The 16,603-nt window shown below is 42.8% G+C and overlaps 2 protein-coding genes across 6 annotated transcripts; both read right to left on the bottom strand.

Annotated features, from left to right (window-relative positions):
- Positions 1-668: 668 nt before the first annotated feature.
- LOC311041549 (uncharacterized protein) lies at positions 669-6,724 on the bottom strand. The gene is made up of 3 exons (XM_084051963.1): positions 6,013-6,724; positions 4,272-5,093; positions 669-1,565 (listed from the first exon to the last, which is right to left on the bottom strand). Exons 1-3 carry the CDS (start codon positions 6,349-6,351, stop codon positions 1,047-1,049), a joined length of 1,680 nt encoding a protein of 559 aa, XP_083908089.1. The 5' UTR covers positions 6,352-6,724; the 3' UTR covers positions 669-1,046.
- A 1,249-nt stretch (positions 6,725-7,973) lies between these two features.
- ino80e (INO80 complex subunit E) lies at positions 7,974-14,593 on the bottom strand. 5 transcript variants are annotated; one of them, XR_014600494.1, is made up of 9 exons: positions 14,554-14,593; positions 13,640-13,722; positions 13,452-13,522; positions 12,660-12,712; positions 12,432-12,513; positions 10,893-11,001; positions 10,440-10,538; positions 8,321-9,446; positions 7,974-8,274 (listed from the first exon to the last, which is right to left on the bottom strand). XR_014600494.1 is itself a non-coding variant. In XM_084053031.1 (9 exons), exons 1-8 carry the CDS (start codon positions 14,582-14,584, stop codon positions 9,267-9,269), a joined length of 708 nt encoding a protein of 235 aa, XP_083909157.1. In that variant the 5' UTR covers positions 14,585-14,593; the 3' UTR covers positions 7,974-9,092; positions 9,218-9,266. The 5 variants fall into 5 exon arrangements, 4 of the variants coding, with proteins under 4 accessions (XP_083909157.1, XP_083909158.1, XP_083909156.1 ...); XM_084053031.1 differs by having other exon boundaries at positions 7,974-9,092; positions 9,218-9,446; XM_084053032.1 differs by having other exon boundaries at positions 7,974-9,446; positions 12,432-12,507.
- Positions 14,594-16,603: the final 2,010 nt, after the last annotated feature.

The following is a 16,603-nucleotide window of genomic DNA, read 5'->3' on the forward strand; positions in this document are numbered from 1 at the left end:
CACAGTTCACCCTCAGGGCCTGACCTTCCCCTAGATATGGTATTATACAGTAGGTGACATTATCTTCTTGTCTCTCTCAACTCTGCTGCCATCTCCTAATCATTTATGTCCATATGAAAGCTTTGGGCTCTGGTATATATCGGTTCCCCTCTACCCCTAGATGTGCTGGCACTCAGATTAACTTCACTTTGTTCCCCAATTGAAGTAGTTGTGTATGTATTTAGTACGGCTAAATTTAAGATATCATGTCTGCTATGTGATGTGAGTCTTATTAGTAATAGTAGACCTTCTAAAACCGAAATTGAATGAGAGCATTATGATCACTTTTTTTGGGGTGTTTTCCGTCCACCCTCTGTGAGTCTACAGTATGGTTCTCCTGAAAAAAATACAATATGTCACTCTTTTTGCTTCCTTGAACCCTTGCTCTGGAATAAGTGCTGATCGTACATGGCCATTTGTATGTACTCTTCATACCTGTATCAAGTGTTCTGGCTATAAGGACACACTGATCTGATTTGTTTCCACCACATTCATTTGAGTTGTGTTGCCTCATTAGTATAACATACACTTTTGGTTAATTTCTCTATGCGCTTAAATACACAATTATAATAGTTTGCATTGGTTTGATAATAAGAGGATATTTATAAATGAAAATCACAAAGGAGAAATTCTTTTAAATCTGCTTTTCTTTTAATCAAACACACAGAAGCAATTATTTAGGCCTATTGTATGTATTGAATTGCCAATAGTTGAGTTGTGCAATTACTACCAAAGGTCAACAGCAAACTAGCAATCAGGCACATTTAAAATCACAATTGTGGTACTGGGCTCTATACCTTTCACACAAATGATATTGTATAAGCCTATTAGTGTACAAAGTGTAGTTTAATGTAATTTGCACAAAGAAAATGTGTTCTTGCATGTGTGGTAAGCTTTCTGCAAAAGCTGACCCAAATTATTCATAGCATCTATCAAATTGTACATCATTTTGGCTGGAGTCATAAAAGTTTATAGGTGGCCATCTTCTGGAAGTCTGGATTACTGCATCACTCTGACTCCTGGCCAAAGGCCTCCCTCACTGTATCAACAAGCATCTCCACAGTCCCAAAGACCAACCCTCCACCTAGTTTCACCACGTTCCCCACCCCATTGACCCCTCTCCATGCCAGAGTTCCCAGCCCTCCACCCACAGTTTTGGCCTGACCGCCCATCTCTGACAATACCGCCCCCACGTACTCCTCGCCTTGTTCCCAGAGCCGACCCCCGAAGAACCGCATCACACACCAAACGTTGTCCACCGCCCCACCGAAAATCCCCGCTGTGTCACAGGCCAGCGTGCCCACCCCTGTCACCCCAAGATGACAGCTAGAGAACAGGGCTTCCAGCATGGCAGAGGTGCAGTGGTACAGGCCAGAGAAGCAGTCCTCTGCTGGGCCCACCACCACCGTGTCTATGACTGACCACACACCAGACACCAGGTCAGAGCCGATGATGTGGAACAGGGAGAACACATCTCCTGGCAGAGCGGAAAGAACTCCCAGATCCTCCCAGAGAATATATGTCACCTGACAAGACAAGACACAAGAGTGAGATGAAAAGGTCTGAATACCGAATTTATAGTCTATATAGGATAACAGGACTCATATCTAATGTATTGGCCCACTCTTTCTGTTCTTTCTGTCTTTTGTAAACACACATTATTGAGCATGTCTGGAGCTTCCTTTTTTTTTTAAAGTCACATATTATTTATGTATTAAATCCATCCAGTCCGCCATCCTCCACCTCACCTACCCTCTACCCCCCTTTATTTGATAGAGATAGTGGAGAGAAATGGGGAAGGACAAGGCAGCTAAGAGCCTAGTTGGGTCTGACTCGAACCCGGGTTCAATGGCGCAATGACTGAGCCTTAATGGATATATATATATATATATATATATATATATATATATATATATATATATATATATATATATATATATATATATATATATATATATATATATATATATGGTGGAAAAGAGAAGTAAACGGGCACTGATAAATACATCACAGTTTGAGGTGAAAACATCGTGAACTTATGAGGAAGAGAATCAAACTGATGGTGGAGGTTGAATGAACTCAAGTCAAATAGCCAGTTTGTCAAGAGAGAAAGAACTCTGTGTAAATCATGCTGTACAGTAGAATGTCCATGTTGCAAGTGTGAAGTGTGTGAGGTTGCGTGACAAGGAAACAAATACATTTTCCAAAGGTTTCCCCTCTCTCTCTCTGTATCTTGTTCCATCTGTGAACATCAAGTTGAATATCTAGTTTTGGATAGACAATGGTCTAATTGTACAGTACAGTACTCACGTATGTATTTAAGTACATTTTTTAGGTATTTTTACTTTACTGGAGTATTTCATTTTGACCAAGAAGTCTGTGCCCAATATATTACGGTCCCTTGCCTGCTTTTGGGTACCGACCCACTGGTTGAGACGGAGAGCAAGGGTCTTCAATGTTTTTTTGTTTTGTTTTTGTTTTGTTTGTTTTTTTGGTGACCTTTTTCATCCCGCTGGGGAACTTGTTTTCAGCTTCACCCAGATGAGTGCTGCCCACAGAGGAGCGCGGAGGAGGAAGCAGTTCAAATCAAATCAAACTTTATGTATAGATTACATTTACATAAAACTAAAGATTGCCCAAAGTGCTGCACAGAAAGAAACAAAAATATCAAAAAATGTATTTTACATAAGTCGGCCTCCTGGTGGCGCTATAAAAGGCAAATGTGAAAAATGCAGGGCAGATGTTTTTCCTTGGCCTCTAGGGAGTGTGCGTGCAAAGTTTCTGCCAGATCAGTGCAATTATAGTTAAAAACGCAAATCAGCCTGTTATAGCGCCACCATGAGGCTGATTTAAAAAAATTCAAGTGACATTTCTTCCTCGGCCTAGTAGGAATGTGCGTATGAAATTTCACGGAAATCGCAAGCTGCGTTCATGATTTGAGGCATTGTGTTCAAAACGGAGCAATCCTGCAATCTTTGGGAGCCAATCTTAGCCAATCAGGATGGAATCTGATTATTGGCCTTCGGCCTGGCGGAGACAATAAACAAATAGTGATATAAAATACAATACTGATTATGACATTTAACCTATGTCATAATCAGTTGTGAGCGTCAGTATTTCATTATTAATTGTTTAAACATTATGGATCAATTGTTTTTTTCTCAGCCCCCCCGCCACCCAGTTGTAAGAGCCCATTGCTGCATGCCTGGCTGACATCTTACAGTGAAACACAGACAAGACTGAGCTTCTCCTCTTCCATGGAAAGTCTTGCCCCCTGCAGGATCTTTAAACAACACAACTGGCTGATCCTCTTCCAGCTGCCAAACGTCTATCATATCAATCATGTGGGTTTGCACGGTAGGCCTACAACATCCTCAATCAAACCCCTATTGATCCCCTGACTGATTCTGAATGCTGCGGCACACCTGGTCTTCAATCCCTAGATTTTCACGTGTCCCTCTTCAGTATTCCTTTCAGTGGCTTCTGGCTTCTGCATCCAATTCTAAACACTGGTGATGACCTACAAAGCAACCAAGGACATGGTACCCTCCTACCGCCCCTATCATGCCCTGAAGGTAGTGGGGTGCCACCCCTACATCCCATCCCGCACACTTGGATCAACTAATAGGACATCTGTCAGCCCATTCCCTAACACTGTGCCCAAAGCTCCATGTGTTCTCTTCCCCCTCCTGGCTTCTAAGCTGTGGTACTAAACAACAACCCCCCCCCCACCCCCGGTCAGGACTGCAGTCTCACTCCCCGTTTTCCACTGCAGTCTGCAAACTCATCCCTTCAGACCTCACCCCCTGGCACTCCTCATTCCTTGTATCACTACTTGTTGCCTATTTTCGATAGATGCAAGTTATACTGTGCAGATGTATGTTTGCTACTTATTCATTTATTGTAAGCCATGTTATTTAGATAGCATGTTGTTTGGACATGCTAGGTCTGAATGTTTAGCTCTTATCCTAGTTCCAGTACATGTGGCACTAAAGGGTTTTATTTGCAGTATATATTTACATGACCACTTACCCTGTCATTTGCTTACTAGGTATCATGCTATTTACTTTGATCTTACACTTTGTAAGTCAAGTTATGTGTTATGTTTATATGTTAACATAACGCATAACACATGCCTCTTCCTCCAATCTTTCACTTTGTAAGTCGCTCTGGATAAGAGCATCTGCAAACTGCTGAAATTGTCAATTGTAATAGTATATGACATGGATTACCTGTCCTGGCAGCTGTGTAACAATGGAGAAAACAGGGCAGATTGGAGCAGTGAGGAGGTAGACAGAGGAGGTCAGGATGTAGAGAAGCGTGCTGCTGGAGTTGGTGTCTGTCTCCAAGGCATCCACGGTCGTGTTGTCATCCAGAGATCCAGCAGCCTTTGTACTGGCGACCTCCAAGCGAGTCGCGTCACCCTCTGTCACCTCACCATTGTTCTCTGGTACCACTTCCTCTGTTGAAGTTTCTGCCGTGATGTCGCCAGCCTGAGCTTCCTGTGGCTCAGCGTCAACACTGGCCTCCTGGTCACCTGCTGCGACTGGAGCATCTGTGCTTGTGTGAATATTTTCATTGGAGTCTTCATCAATAGTATTATCAGAACTCACTTTTTCTGCAGACAAGGCATCTCTGAGAACATCCACTATTCCTCCCTCAGCCTCCCCGTCTGCTCCCCCGCACCCCTCAGAGAAGAGCTCCACCCCCCTGAGCATCTCCTCCAGCTCCTTGATGCCGACCAGCCTCTCGCCTACCCCTGTCTCTCTGACCAGCCCCACACTGAAGCCAGCATGGTTCTCCGAGCCAGAACAGCACACTGCGGTCCACAGAAGCCCAGCCTGGCACTTGTCCTCATCTTCATCCTCTGCAGACCCTGGTCCCCCGCTCCCAAGCAGGATATAGAGGTCACCCCCTGTAGAGTCGCACTGGGGACCGATCTGGGACTGGACCAGGGCTGTGACCCAGGAGTCCCACAGCTGCACAGGGGAGCCAGGCTGCAGTGTGACCTGTTCTGTTATTAAAACTTGAATGATATCATCTCCATTCTCTGTCTGGGAGAAAGAAAATGGTAAACTGTCAAAAACTGTTTAAGTGAAGGTGCAATAAAACAAAATAACAATCAGGATATAATTATAAGACGTACTGTATGGTACTTTTCTGATTAATTGTACATTTGATTTTAGTTTAATTTTGTTACACACTAAAGCATAGAAGCAAAGTGCTTGAAAAAACAGTGATGAAATGTAACATTTTGTGGGTGAGGTGAAACAGACTATTCTGGAAAAAACAAGTAACTCCAGTAAGTTTAAGAATGTACTGGCTGTGTCCCCGAGCACTAAGCAGTAAACGATCTTTGACATTAGAGTAAATAATTGACCTCACGGATGTTTTTAGAGGTCAAATATATGGTCAACTATATCCTGTCTAAACCAATCTAAAAACACTTGCTGATCAATCCAAATGGCTCCTTTTACATTGCATTCCATTCTCTGATGTTTTCTATCACTGATACTTTCATGTCCAGAACCTTGCTCTCTGTTGCCAACCTTGCTCTGTTGCCCAGTCAGTTGTTTACAGTGCACTGCACACATTGTAGGGCCTGCTCTGAAACTGCATCACCCAGAATCAGAATCAACTTTATTGACACATCACAGCTTTACAGGGGAAAAGAAGTGGTTGAAAATCACATTTGTTTATAAGGCCTCTTCTGATTGTCTCATCCAACTGCATACTTCTGATTGTCTCATCCAACTGCATACTTTACATGCATGTTAAAGTAACAAATACTTCTATTCCAAAACCATAACATGCAAGAACAACATTGCTTGTATTATTCTGTCAACTACAGAGTTGTTACCCATATTCCTTTTAAAAAGCTGCATCATTTGTTTTAATTGTCTGCGCACTATGTGAGTGGGTGTCCCATTCTTCACATTTTGGAAAACTCAACAGACATAAACATGTCCTTACCACCAGCTCCTTCTCTGCCCCTTCTTCTCCTCCTCTCTCTGTCGCCCATCCGTGGCTGAGCCGGTAGCCTCTGAAGACAGCAGTGTCACAGGCTGGGTCATAGAGCGTGGCGAATGTCTGTCCCCCAGGCAGGCTTTGGCAGAGCGGGTGCAGTGGAGGCAGCGTTGCCTCTGTCCGCACAGGGGCTCCCGAAGGGGGCGTCTGCCTGTAGAAGCAATGGCTGCATTGAGAGAAGTCCGGCTCTGAGGGGTCCTCAGCTGCGAGAGACAGGCCCGGGCCCAGCACTGCCAGCAGCCAGACAGCTACAGCCACTGCTATTCTGACAGGATGCAGCAGCATGGTGGTGGTGGTGAGCTCAGCAACTCCCCCCTCTCTCTCCCTCTCTATCACACACACACAGAGGGTGGGTGGGAGGAGAGGCTTATGAATTATCCAGAGGTTTCTGTATTTAAACGGACAGAGATAATGGTGGTAATGGTGGCCACAGCGTTGGCAATTTCCTTCCTGTCGATGAGTTCTTGACTTTCCTCAATTTCTCCTTGTTTTTCTCTCCTCCACTGCGTCTGTACCCATGGCTGTCTTCTTTTAACGTCTGGTTAAGTGTGTGGGTTAGAGAAGGTAAGAGTGTGTGTGTGTGTGTGTGTGTGTGTGTGTGTGTTGCAGCTACAATCCTGCTTACCCTCTCATTTCTCTCCACCCTGTCAACCTCACCCCCCTGTTCTGTGTCCCTCCCTCCCTCTCTCTCTCTCTCTCTCTCCCTCACTCACTCATTCACTTTCCCACTGGCTGTAACTCACCACCTTACCCCACCATTCTCGTTCTTTTGGTTACACCTTTCATTTCCCTGTGCTGTTTAGGTACACAAGCCAAACCCACACCTTATAACAACTGCCAAGTCTGCATTCCCTGTTAATACCCTTTCAGGGTGGGTTAGTCAATTGATTGACAATCTCGATTGCTTAGTATTTGAGTTAAAGCACACTCCTTTTTGTTGTCAGGCAGCCCTCAGTGTCAGTTCAGGTAGTTGCTTGGAAAAACTATATGATCCAATTAAATTTCATAAGTGCATTGCTATATTATGGTTAAAGTCGCTTAATGAAATCTCCTCACCCTCATTAAAATTGTAATCCTGTTAATGTCCATGTCATGATGAGGGGGGGTCACCCCTCCGACAAGAACAGGAAAAACAAACTCTTCCATGACCCCAAGATCACATCTGTCTGCCTAAAATATTACAAAAACTCCAGTTGAGACACGATGCTTGGCACTGACTCTCTGCTTTCCAAAACCGTTATGAAACAAAACCAGATCTGGCATCACATATCACAGCCTTGTAAGGAGCAGAACCCAAGATGATCCTCTTCTCTCTTTGACCTCTGAGAAAGGTGGAACCAGCCAGGTGGCTGTCACATTTTATATGACATTACATAATTCTTAGGAATTATGACTGCTGTGAATCAAGTGCACACAAAGATGACAAGATAGAGAAAAGAGGATTCTTGATTCAGTTGCAAGATTCGGTTGATAACCTACATAACATGAAGTTTATGTAATCTGCTTTCACAACATCTTATAATAGTTTTTGTGCGCTTACTGCACATTCCCACTCTGTGTATGCTGTGGGTGTGTGTGCATGTTGGGTGCATGCTGCATACCTGGCTGACTGACAGCTTTGGTATGAGCGCTGTAGGGTGTGAAGCTCTGGGTGGGGCAAATGAAAGCAGCAAAGGCACTCTTAAAACAAATTAAATAAAAGAAAATGTGTGACTCATTGCAAAAGTTTGAAAACTTAAAACTGTGCAAAAGGTCTGTGAACAAACATACAACCTCCTCCCACCATCAAAACATCTGTTTGAGATGAAAGGGCCTGTGCATGTAGAGAATGTTGTCAGCAGAATGCACAATCAGTGAAACCTGACACCACCCATTAAGCTATCGGCAAGAAACGCCCGAGTCAGCAGAAATGTTACAGTTTTAATGTGATGTGATACATCATGGGTACAAATGGAAAAGAAACCCCTTAAAAAAAACATTTAACGCAATTCCAAATGATAGCTGCACTTCACGATTCCTTTAAAGGGTAAAGCGGTCAAATTTGAAGGATGCATTTGTAAGGTTATAACCATCAATGTATCTCAATTATCTATTAAAATAACGTATGAATCCAGAGATCCAACAATCGCCTGTAATCTTACAGAATACTGCTTTACTCATATTAAAATTGACATGTGGGTAGATGGTGGTCAGTCATCACCAATGTTACTTGATGCAAAAATGTGACAAACGTGACATCTGTGACAATGCTTACGTCACAAACGTAACGTACATGCCGATTGCGCATATATGGACACCACTTGAGACTGGAAGTTCTAGGTGTGAAGGCTGAGTAGAGGCCTGAATATCTAGCTTATTTACAGAACCTTCACTTCAATCTACTGCTTTCTGATAAATGTACACATATATGTGTACTCACGCATACATATTTAGGATGGACATCACTACAAAAATCTTTTCAATCCTATTTAATCTTGTCAATCTCTCACCCAGAATTAATTAACCACTTAAGCCCTATATACGTTGTCACACGACAAACAGCGAAAATAGCTGACCTGCAAGCTCACGATGCGTTGTGAGCTAGTAGATTTCTAGCTATTTTTGTACAAATAAAAAATATATTATAACATTTTTGAATCTTTTTTAAAAATTGCCGACAATAGGGAGGCCAGGGTTCATGTAATTAATTGCAGTCTGGGTAGATTGTCTGGTTTGCCAGAGGAGGACCAGCAGGTAGCTAGAAACCATGTCACAGACGCGGTTGCACCCAAATGTCAACTGGAGGACAAAAAATTAGGTCCTTAATCCTAAAACAGCTTCTTCATTGATGAATAATTTATATTATTGATGCAAAAGATGAACAACCTCATAGTATCTACTGCATGGGAGAGTTTCGCAGTATTGTTGCAGTTAAACCAAAGTCCACAGGGGGGAGCTTGGCTCTGCTTTTGCAAATGTGGAATGGGTGGTTTGCATACACAATAGAAAACAGAAGCACATATAAAATGGTCACATTCCACCTCTTTCTTCACAAATACCCAAACATATACGCAGGCATGTAACACACACACACACACACACACACACACACACACACACACACACACACACACACACACACACACACACACACACACACACACACACACACACACACACACACACACACACACACACACACACACACACACACACGCGGTTCACTCGTTGGGGATATCAATGACTAGCTCTGCCTCATCTCCTTCTCCCCTGTCTTCATCTCCTCGGTCGCTGTCTCCGTCACTCTCGCCTTCCTCCTCGGCCGCGTCTCCACTTAGCATCTGCCTGGGCACCCAGCTGAACGGACCGCTGGTCCCCGGAGCCGCCATCGGTGCCACCACCTGACAAGAGCAGGGAACCATAGAGGAGGCAAGGAGGAAGGAAGGATGATGAAAGGGAAGAGAGGGAAGGAGAGAGGGGGCATGGATGAGGGAATTGGTAATAGTTCTATTGGGTAAAGTTGAGATATAACATGTAAGTCACTACGGATAAGAGCATCTGATGTGATGCCTAAATTGTAAACATGTGGTGGTACTTGATCTTTAGAAGACAAATGATTTTCTTCAATATCAATAGAGTGGAAAATGCTGCTTTGCATTTCCAGGCTTGAGTGAGTGGGAAATGGGAAAAACAATATACCGAAACTTGGTACTGTAAAATCTACCCATAATGCCACAGGTATGTGTGAAGTTAAAATGAACAGTAATGTTAAAATAAACTAGTGTTTGGCCTCTTGGTACGGTAAGGTCTGGTGGTATGGTATAAACCTGATGCATTGAAACTGTCAATGTTATATAAATATTAGGATTGTAAATACTGAACATGTATTATAGTCATTAACTCCTTGAGGACACTATGGCTGAGTGGAACTTAATTATCCAAAAGACTTGTCACTTCCTGTATAAGTAAGTATATGTATTACCTATGGTAAAGTCCTATCTTCATACTGAGAGAACACTGACACATGTTACCAGCAGTCTTATTAGGTTCAGCAATATTAACCATTGAAGTATATGAATACTTTTGAAGGTGTGCTTATCGGCAGAAAACATTTACACAAACAGAAAGGAATGTAGGAAAATATGTTTTTGTGAATTAAAGGAGTTCTGGGGCACTTCTTTAATGAGACACATGGCAGTGCTAAAACGGGATCCAGCAACTGACAGTATTTCCGGCAAGCATTACAATGGAGAGCTGCAAGGCAATATGGTTTATGCAAAACCACTAAATAATGTTCATTAATGCTCCAGTGGGAATGAAGGTTAACATGGGGCTTTATGTGTGAGTAATATATCTGTGTTCTGTCCTAAATATCTTTTCCTCTCCTCTCTCACCTTCCCCGTTGTCTCTTTCTTGTTTTTAGTCGTCTTTGTTTTTCTCTCTTTCTTCATTCGCTCAGCTGGGGGAGCCAAATACTCTGGTGGGAAGGGCATCTGCCCAACACACACCGAGTGAACACACACAGTCATGCACGCACATACACACAGCCAGGACAAGACACACAAGCATGCAGACACACACACAGACACACACACAAATACAGTCACAAGCAGTCACAAACACACAAATGATGAAAAAGACAATGAAAAACACGAGAAAAAACTGAAACGCAAAAAGATTTATAAAATAAACAAAGATTTGACATGACCGGTAACAACTTAACCAAATGATATAAATAATGTCAAATGAAAACAGGACATAATGTTCTGCTGATGAGGAGATGGCAATGGCAACAGTTAGTTACTGTTGCTGCTCATAGTGGGACAAAGCGAGACAGGGACACTCACTGTGTTGAGGTAAGGTCCAGACTGAAGGGAGTTGACACCAGGACGGGACAGGAGGGACAGATGTGAGGATGACGAATGAGGAAGGCTTGCACCAGGACAGCTCCTCCTCCTACGAGGGGCACGAGAGAGCCATGGTGAGCAAGAAATGGACAGATGGTCAGTGTCTGTGTTAACTACAAAACTATAAATAATTGAACTTCTCTCAGAGAGAGACCATACTGGTCCTCGTTCACATTTCTTTAAAAGTTAATTGTTTTTTATTACATTTGAATGTTCAAATGTAATAACCTTTCGGTCTTTTTCAATACTTGAAAAAGACCGAAAGTGAGTTGCGAGCCCTATTTTTGTTTCAGTATCACTGTATGTTATCATACAGTTAAAGCTCAGCTACAAAGAACGGAGGATGTGCGTTATTTGTTTTTCTGAATGTTCAAATCATTGCCATTATGCTGCCTACCGCTCAATAAGCATATTTTCTATCTCTGCTCTGTGACCTGTTGTGTATCATGTGGTGGCATGAGGACCAATACAGCCAATTGTTTGTTTCCAGGACCAAAAATCCTAAACACATAAAGGCCAGTCATGTGCTGTCTGGATCAGGACAGGGACTTGTATTGTGCTTGCTACATTCTGTCACTTTGTAATGGCTGTCTTTGTCTGCGTTCTAGTTTCTCCTATTCATGCACTGTCTGAATGCCAACAACTAAATGTGTTCCGTCACCATAGATCATACATTCATGTCTTGTCATTGTCTGTGTCAAACAAACAAATACAATGATATAGTTATCTCTCCTGCATTAGCTGATTGGAATACCCCAACTCAATATTTTCAATTTTTTCCCCATTTTGATTTATTTTTGGCATGTTTATGCTTTATTTCAGACATGAGAGTGTAGAGAGTCTGGAAACCAAGGGCAGAGAGAGACAGCGAGAGGAGAGACATCACATGCAAGACAGGATGGGGCTCAGATTCTAACCCGGGTCCTGGCACTCACAACGAAGGAGCATACTACCTCAGTGGTTCTTAAAGTGGGGTCCGGGGACCCCCCAGTGGGGGTTCCAGGGGGTCCTCAGCAAAATTAGTCAATATAGCATCACAATCATTTGAACCGCTTTATCCATTTATACATTGGCTATTAAAAAATGTCAGATCTACAAGCTCACAGCACGTCACTTCGTGCCACGCTGCAAGCTTGTAGATCTGCTATTTTTGAAAAATGCCGAAAATGTTTGTAAGCTTTTAGCGGGTTGCTGTTTTTATGGCTTGTTTCTAAAGTGTAGTTGTATATTTGGTCTTGCTGTCTAAATGTTGTTTAAACCAGTGGTTCTCAAACAATTTCATGTCAAGGACCCCCACATTAATATGCATTTGGTTACAGACCCTCTGAAAAGATTTTGTGTCAGTTGTGACGTGTTGTGAGCTTGTAGATCGGCTATTTTCAAATAGTCAATGGGTTCAAGTGGCAAACTTGGGCTTGTTTTCGTAGAACTGGACGCTTATTGTTCACAAAAATCTGGCAACACTCCCCGCCGACTCACTTCTTTCCACCATCTCTCTCTCTCTCCCTCTCCCTGGGCCCCTCTGCGTCGCTGTTCTCTGAGGACGCTGTTGCATCTGAATCTGGGACAAAACACGTGCTATTAGTGACCCAGTTGAACAATAGAAAGGCTGCAACAATTGTGCGCGAGTGCAGAAATGCAGATGTGCACATTCTTTCACATTCAGTGATTTCTTCTTAAGAAGATGAGAAAAGAAAAGAGAATCACCTGATGAGTCTTCATCCACCCTCTCATACTGTAGCAATCTGTCTAGGAGGAAACTAGAAAAGATAAGAATAAGATCATCTTAATTGGTGCACTGTGTGCGCCGGTAACCGGAACGCTCGCCCCCAAAACACACTCGTCATTTTTTTCGCGGACCACTCGTCCCCAGCGGTTCTTGTATTCGTTTTACTGAGGCTAAGGTTAGGAATAAGTTTAGGGTTAGGCATAGTTTTACTGAGGTTATGTTTAGGAATAGTGTTAGGTTTAGGCATAGTTTTACAGAGGTTACGTTTAGGAATACCTGGTGGCGACCATTCCGAGGTCGCCGGATTTGACCTGGGGCAAGCTTATTTTGGGGCGAGCGTTCTTATTCCTGTGCACCAAGCAATAGGTAAATATATAACATGATTTAAAAGCACACCGGGATTCCCAAAACAGAGCATATGTGGAGAGCTTTGACTAAGGATCGGCAGTGGCTCGGGGGTAGAGTGGCCAGGTAGAGTGAACTGGAAACCGCAAGGTTCCCAGTTCGATCCCGGGCTCCCCCTGAGTTAATGTCGAAGTGTCCTTGAGCAAGACACTGAACCCCTAAATGCTCCCAATGAGCAGGTTGGTGCCTTGCATGGTTTCCTCTGCCATCGGTGTATGAATGTGTGTGTGAATGGGTGAATGTAATGCACATCTATGTAAAGCGCTTTGGATAAAAGCGCTATATAAATGCACCATTTACCATTTACTAATGTTATCTACTCAAGATTAAGATGCATTCATTCAGTTTACACTATTTATACTCACCTTTTATCCCTGGAGACTTTAAGTAGTTTCCTTTGTGACCGCCTTAGTTCCTCCTGGAAACACTCCTGTTCCTGAGCGAAAGAAAGGAATAAAAAAACATAAACCAAGGACATAAAAAAGACACCATAAAAAAATTAAATCATATTTTGTTTAAATCCAAGTGTAGAAATGGTCTACTTTATACTCACATAGACCAGAAATTTTAACTTGCGTTTGAGGTTTTTATATTTCCGCTTATAATCCACTTCTACATCGGCCTGGCCATTCATTTCTGAAAGACAACAAACACGTCCATAACAACCAAAGTTATGTGAGGTTGGCAAACAGCCAAAACCGGTGGAAAAAGTACTCAAATGTATTACTTAAGTAAAAGTATCAATACCACAATCTAGAAATACTCAGTTACAAGCTACAAGTTACAAGTGAAAGGCATCAAAATATACTTAAAGAACCAGAAGTAAAAAGTACTCATTATGCAGAATGTCCCATTTCACAAGTTCAATATGTATACAAATCTTTTGAAAATAGCTGATCTACAAGCTCACAACACGTTGCAATGCGACACGTTGTGAGCTTGTAGATCTTAGATCTACTATTTTTAAATGGCCAATAAGGCTAAAGTGGCTAATGCATGTTTTGTAATAATAATCAAAATCTTGTAGATCTGCTATTTTTCAAAAATCATGAACATTAGTGATATTTTTTGAATATATACATTTCCTAAGGAAACACAAATCTTTGGTTCTGGGGGTCCCTGGCACAACAACATATTTACAGATGGGGGTCCGCGGCCAAATTTATATCAATGTGGGGGTCTCTGGCATGACAAAGTTTGAGAAGCACTGTGGTAAAGAACAGACTGTCACATCTAAATAATCCGTGTAATAAAACCCCACTAGTTGTTGGTCAGCTAACGCTGTTAGCTACACGGAGAGCATGATGGCAACTCCCCGTTAGATCTAACTATGCTGTCCTGGTCTGACCTTTCAAAAGACACCAACGACCAAAGCGAAGCAGTATTAAGTGCAACAGAGTTGATGTAGGAAGCTGTCTGACTTCCAAAGCTTTAGTGGTTTCAGTAGAAAGAGACTGTAATGTTCACCTCTGGTCTGTGTCTGCTGCCTGTGCGACATGTTCTTTGTTTACAACGGTGACGTCATTTTTAAGCGTCCTTTTGGGTGGAGCCTAACTTTGAGTTTGTGTGTGTGTGTGTGTGTGTGTGTGTGTGTGTGTGTGTGTGTGTGTGTGTGTGTGTGTGTGTGTGTGTGTGTGTGTGCGTGCGCGTGCGCGTGCGCGTGCGTGTGCGTGTGCGCGTGTGCGTGTGTATGTGCCATGTGGTAGTTCTTGTATATTATTGTATATTATTGTGTATATATCTTTAAATGTCTCGATGAATTGAATACTCATCCTTATGGAACCATTGTATAATCATATTCACACCACTGGACCAATTATTTGTTTACTAACATTGAGACTGGATGCACAGGTGATTGTTTCACGCAATCGATTCTCAACCTGTTGTTTTGGGGTCAACCTCTTGTGTGTTGGCTAGTGAGGTGTGTCCTAGCAAGACCTGATAGACTGGGTTTCATTGAGTGCATACTGGTTGCACGCATACTGGTTCTTATCAGTGTGATGTCGTCTGTTAAGGGGTCTATTTGCAAACTGTTATAAAGTATTCAATAAATCAATCAATCCTTATGTATTCAAGTGAATACTGGAGCAACAAAAAATGTAAATTCATGAATGAAATGACATTATTCATCCCTCTCTTTGATGCTTGAAGTGAAATGGCAGTTATACCATGCAAGATCAGTATATAAAATATTTTGTTCCGCGTCTCATCATTCTCAGCCAGCCACCGCATAGTACTGTAGTAGCTATACAGTAACAGTACTGTCTGTAGGGCAGCGAGTTCTTCTCTGTTCACCCTGAGCTCAGCACACTCACATTGGCAGGACCCAGCATCATGAATTATAGATGAGGAACATTCACAGCAGGGATGAGTAATGCTGTTTCTGCAGGAGAGCGTGTGTCCAGAGTGTGTGTGTGTGTGTGTGTGTGTGTGTGTGTGTGTGTGTGTGTGTGTGTGTGTGTGTGTGTGTGTGTGTGTGTGTGTGTGTGAGAGAGAGAGAGAGAGAGAGAGAGAGAGAGAGAGAGAGAGAGAGAGGGGGGGTGGCTAGTGGAGACTGGAGAGACAGTATCAAGCAGATGACAGACATAAGGTGGAGATTGGAAGATAGAGGTATTGATATTAAATATATACTGTATCCCTACAGTATACTGTATAGAGAGAGATTTCCTATCTGGCTGGGCATGGATGCAGACAGGACAGCGTGTACCCTCCCTCAGAGGAGAGAGGGAGGAAAAAGGAAATGCTGACTGCGTTTTGAGGCAGTGCGCCTCTCTTAGCTAGCTAATATAAATCCCAGCGGGCAACGGAAGGCCAAACGCCATCCTTTTCTGCGAGCCATCAAAGCATATTGTCATCTTCTGTAGTCGCCATGATGGATATCCTCTCAAACCCTCTGACAATATTAAAAAACACCTCACAAAAATAAACAGTGTTATTATCTCCCTTCCAGGCAGAACCCACTCCCCTGTATGAAACTCAATATCTAGCTGCTGCTAGGCTGGTTACTTGCTTCTACCTCCCCCTGTGCCAGCTTCTCCTTTTGTTTCCAAAGACACTGGCGGACAGAAATAGAATCTTCTGTCTATGTCGCCATAAATCGCTGCCGCCTGCCAGCTTGCCGTCCAGGCCCTCCTGGCAGCTTAAAGACGCACTGAAGTGACATTTTCGGGCATTTTATTTTGAAGGTTCAGCCCGAAACGTCGGCTCAACGACTCTAAACCAATCAGAAGGTCCCATCCCTTCAGGCTATGGGACGTTGGATCTCAATCACTTCAGCCGTGGGCAACACGGCTAGTGTTTGTTTACAAGTGAGAGAGAGACGGCCAGTGAAGCGCGTTTGCTACTACCTGGCTTATTTCTAACCTATAATGTTTTCAGATACATATTTTAGTGTGCAGATGAAGTTTAAAATGAGTAATACACTCATCTTCAATGAGATTCAAAACGGAGTATCTCTGTAATTAAAATCAGCTGTGTTTGAAGAACGTGCAGCTATGGGAATCAAACAGGTGCATGT

The sequence above is a fragment of the Gymnoscopelus microlampas genome (assembly GCF_963454915.1).
Source record: "Gymnoscopelus microlampas genome assembly, chromosome: 3".
Taxonomy (NCBI): Eukaryota; Metazoa; Chordata; class Actinopteri; order Myctophiformes; family Myctophidae; genus Gymnoscopelus; species Gymnoscopelus microlampas.

Excerpts from the sequence above, each read along its gene's own strand:
- LOC311041549 (XM_084051963.1), bottom strand. The coding sequence starts at position 6,351 with ATGCTGCTGCATCCTGTCAGAATAGCAGTGGCTGTAGCTGTCTGGCTG. Across the intron at positions 5,094-6,012 it reads GGGCAGAGAAGGAGCTGGTG|ACAGAGAATGGAGATGATAT; the intron begins GTAAGGACATGT and ends TCTTTCTCCCAG. Across the intron at positions 1,566-4,271 it reads TTACACAGCTGCCAGGACAG|GTGACATATATTCTCTGGGA; the intron begins GTAATCCATGTC and ends TTGTCTTGTCAG.
- ino80e (XM_084053031.1), bottom strand. The coding sequence starts at position 14,584 with ATGTCGCACAGGCAGCAGACACAGACCAGAG. Across the intron at positions 13,523-13,639 it reads AGTTAAAATTTCTGGTCTAT|GAACAGGAGTGTTTCCAGGA; the intron begins GTGAGTATAAAG and ends TCTTTCGCTCAG. Across the intron at positions 12,514-12,659 it reads GGTGGATGAAGACTCATCAG|ATTCAGATGCAACAGCGTCC; the intron begins GTGATTCTCTTT and ends GTTTTGTCCCAG.